Source organism: Rhopalosiphum maidis, chromosome 3, assembly GCF_003676215.2.
Source record: "Rhopalosiphum maidis isolate BTI-1 chromosome 3, ASM367621v3, whole genome shotgun sequence".
NCBI classification, from domain to species: domain Eukaryota; kingdom Metazoa; phylum Arthropoda; class Insecta; order Hemiptera; family Aphididae; genus Rhopalosiphum; species Rhopalosiphum maidis.
This window is the reverse complement of record NC_040879.1, coordinates 55382177-55384872: the sequence shown is the minus strand read 5'-3', so window position 1 is coordinate 55384872 and position 2696 is coordinate 55382177. Positions and strand designations below refer to the sequence as shown.

At 32.8% G+C, this 2696-nt stretch overlaps 1 protein-coding gene across 1 annotated transcript; it reads left to right on the top strand.

The window, feature by feature from the left end:
• The first annotated feature begins 1623 nt into the window (after positions 1 to 1623).
• Positions 1624 to 2232, top strand: LOC113558134 (zinc finger BED domain-containing protein 1-like). Its single transcript, XM_026963643.1, has one exon. It carries the CDS (start codon positions 1624 to 1626, stop codon positions 2230 to 2232), a length of 609 nt encoding a protein of 202 aa, XP_026819444.1.
• The last annotated feature ends 464 nt before the right edge of the window (positions 2233 to 2696 follow it).

Here is a 2696-nt window from a genome sequence, read left to right as displayed (position 1 = left end):
TACATTTCCAGGAACACACAACTTGTAACGCAGACGGGCGATTTGTGGTTCGTCTACCATTGAATAACAATTATAACGAATCAGGAAATTCTTTCTCAATGGCCATCTCACGGTTCTTTGGTTTAGAAAGAAAGCTCACTCACAATACCACCATGAGGGTAGAATATACTAAGTTTATATCCGAGTATATAAATCTAGGGTATATGCAAGAGGTGCCAAAAAAAGGCAACATCTCAAACCATGTATGGTACCTACCACATCATGCGGTTATCAAATCATCAAGTTTAACTACTAAGATGAGAGTAGTCTTTGATGCATCAGCAAGGAAACAAACAAATTAGCTCTCAATAACGTACTTATGGATGGACCGACGATACAAGAAAATGTATTTTCAATTTTAGTTTGATTCATAAGGTATCAATATGCATTGACTTCCGACGTAGAGAAAATGTTCCGACAGGTAACCGTTGGAAGACAGGTCTGAGATCTTCAGCGAATACTATAGAAGCAGAGCCGACAGAGCCATTGCGCACTTATCATCTAACATCAGTGACATATGGCACTACTCCAGCCTCATTCCTTGCTATAAAATGTTTATCTGTATTAGGAGAAGAGTCAAGGACACAGTTTCAGAAGGCATCAAGGGCAATACGTAACGACTTCTACATGGACGATCCCATGACGTAAGTAGACACTGAAGAAGGATGTTATCGGCTACGAAAGGAGATGAGCAGTATCTTGGATTCTGCCCGACTGCCTTTAAGGAAATGGTGCTCCAACTCGAAGACAGTATTGCAGCATTTAGGAAAGACTGAAGAAGACCTATTATTCGTCTTGAAAGTTAAAGACAGGGAGGCCATCAAGCTATTGGGACTAGAATGGCAACCACTCAAGGATTACTTCCAGTTCACGGCAAATAAAATACAAGGTCGTAGTAAATTCACCAAGAGAACCTTACTATCAGATCTTAACAGAATATTTGAACCTCTTGAGTTTATTTCACCTGCGCAGCTGAAGAGTAAAATCTTCTTGCAGCAAATATGAACAACGCAAATGGACTGGAATCATCCACTGTCGCCGGATATACAAGGGCGCTGCTGCCCAATATTTTCAACGGTACGGTTTTTCCAATCTTTATTGAACATTAATTGTACTACCGTACCGTCCTTAGTCTACCTACACTTTATAGTTTACACTAATACTGACCTTCAACTTATAAGTTTATTAATATTAAATAATAATATATTCATTGTACATTCGTATCGTATTGTGCAGCTATCCATGTAAGTAAAATTAATTATTATTTATTAAAGTACCAATTCAAAATCTTAAATCTCATTTATAACAAAATAAACAATGACCAATCTATGTGTAATACTTGTAAAAAGTAGTAAAAAGTCCTTCATCAACAACCACTCTAGTAAGGCATCTTAAGATCCATACTAAAAAATATTCTGAATATCAAGCTTATAATGAGAAAACAAATTGAAAAAAGAAGCATTGAACAGAAATAACAAAGACATTACCCAGAAACAGAACAAAATTCAAGGTTCATTTAACTAAAAATCATATTTATCAAAGAACAGTACAAGAGCTAAATTAATTACCCAAAATATAAGTGAAATGATTGCGTTAGATTACCAACCATACTCGATCGTCGAAGACCGTGGATTTAAGAACTTATTGTACACATTAAAAAATAAGTATAAATTGCCGACAAGACAATATATATCTTCTACTGCAATTCCTCAGCTTTATTCTAAACAATTATCTCTACTCAAAGAAGAAATAAACACTGAATTGAATAGTATACAATCCATATCATTTACTTTTGATAAATGGATAAGTGGGACTCAACAACCATATACATCACTTACAACGCATTATTTAATGAAACAATTTAAGCTTCGTAACAAAACACTAGCATGTAAATGCTTTCCAGGAGAATATACTGAAAAAAGTATTTTCCTTAAAATTAAATTTATGGTTAATGAATGGAACATTGATATTTTAAATTTAAATATTCCTATTTATATGGCCACAGAGAATACAAGAAATATAAGTTGTGCATTAAATTATTGTAATTCCAATGATACCTTACATCACTATTTATGTGCAGCCCACACATTACAAATGGCCATTGAAGATGCTTTAAAAGAAAATAATATAGGAAGTTTATTAAAAAAGTGTTGCTCAATTATAACTCATTATAACCACAGCAAAAAATCTTGAAAACGTTTACAACAAATTCAGTTTTGATTAAATCTTCCAAACTATAAACTTACACAAATAGTCAAAACTTGTTGGAACAGTGTGATTTTAAAGTTAGAGCACATTATATAGCAAAAAGAAGCAATTGTCTTGGATTTGTAAAATTCAGTAAAAGATATTGATATTATAGTAGGAGAGTAGAAACTTATAAATGTATATGTTGAAATATTAAAGCCTATTCTTGAAGCAATAAAAAAATTCAGCCAAGAAGATATACCAACATTTTCAGTGGTAAATCCAATAATATATACCATAGAAAAAAAATTAGACAATTTTATTGTGAAAAATAGCAATACAGCAGCAGCAATAGGATTTGCTAGAAGCTTGAGAAAATCTATATCAAACAGATTTAAAGTATGCAAAAATGACCCAGAATTTAAAATTATTGCTAACTTACTAGCAATAGTCATTGATCCACGATTTAA

Coding starts and splice junctions, on each gene's coding strand:
- LOC113558134 (XM_026963643.1), top strand. CDS start 1,624: ATGATTGCGTTAGATTACCAACCATACTCGATCGTCGAAGACCGTGGA.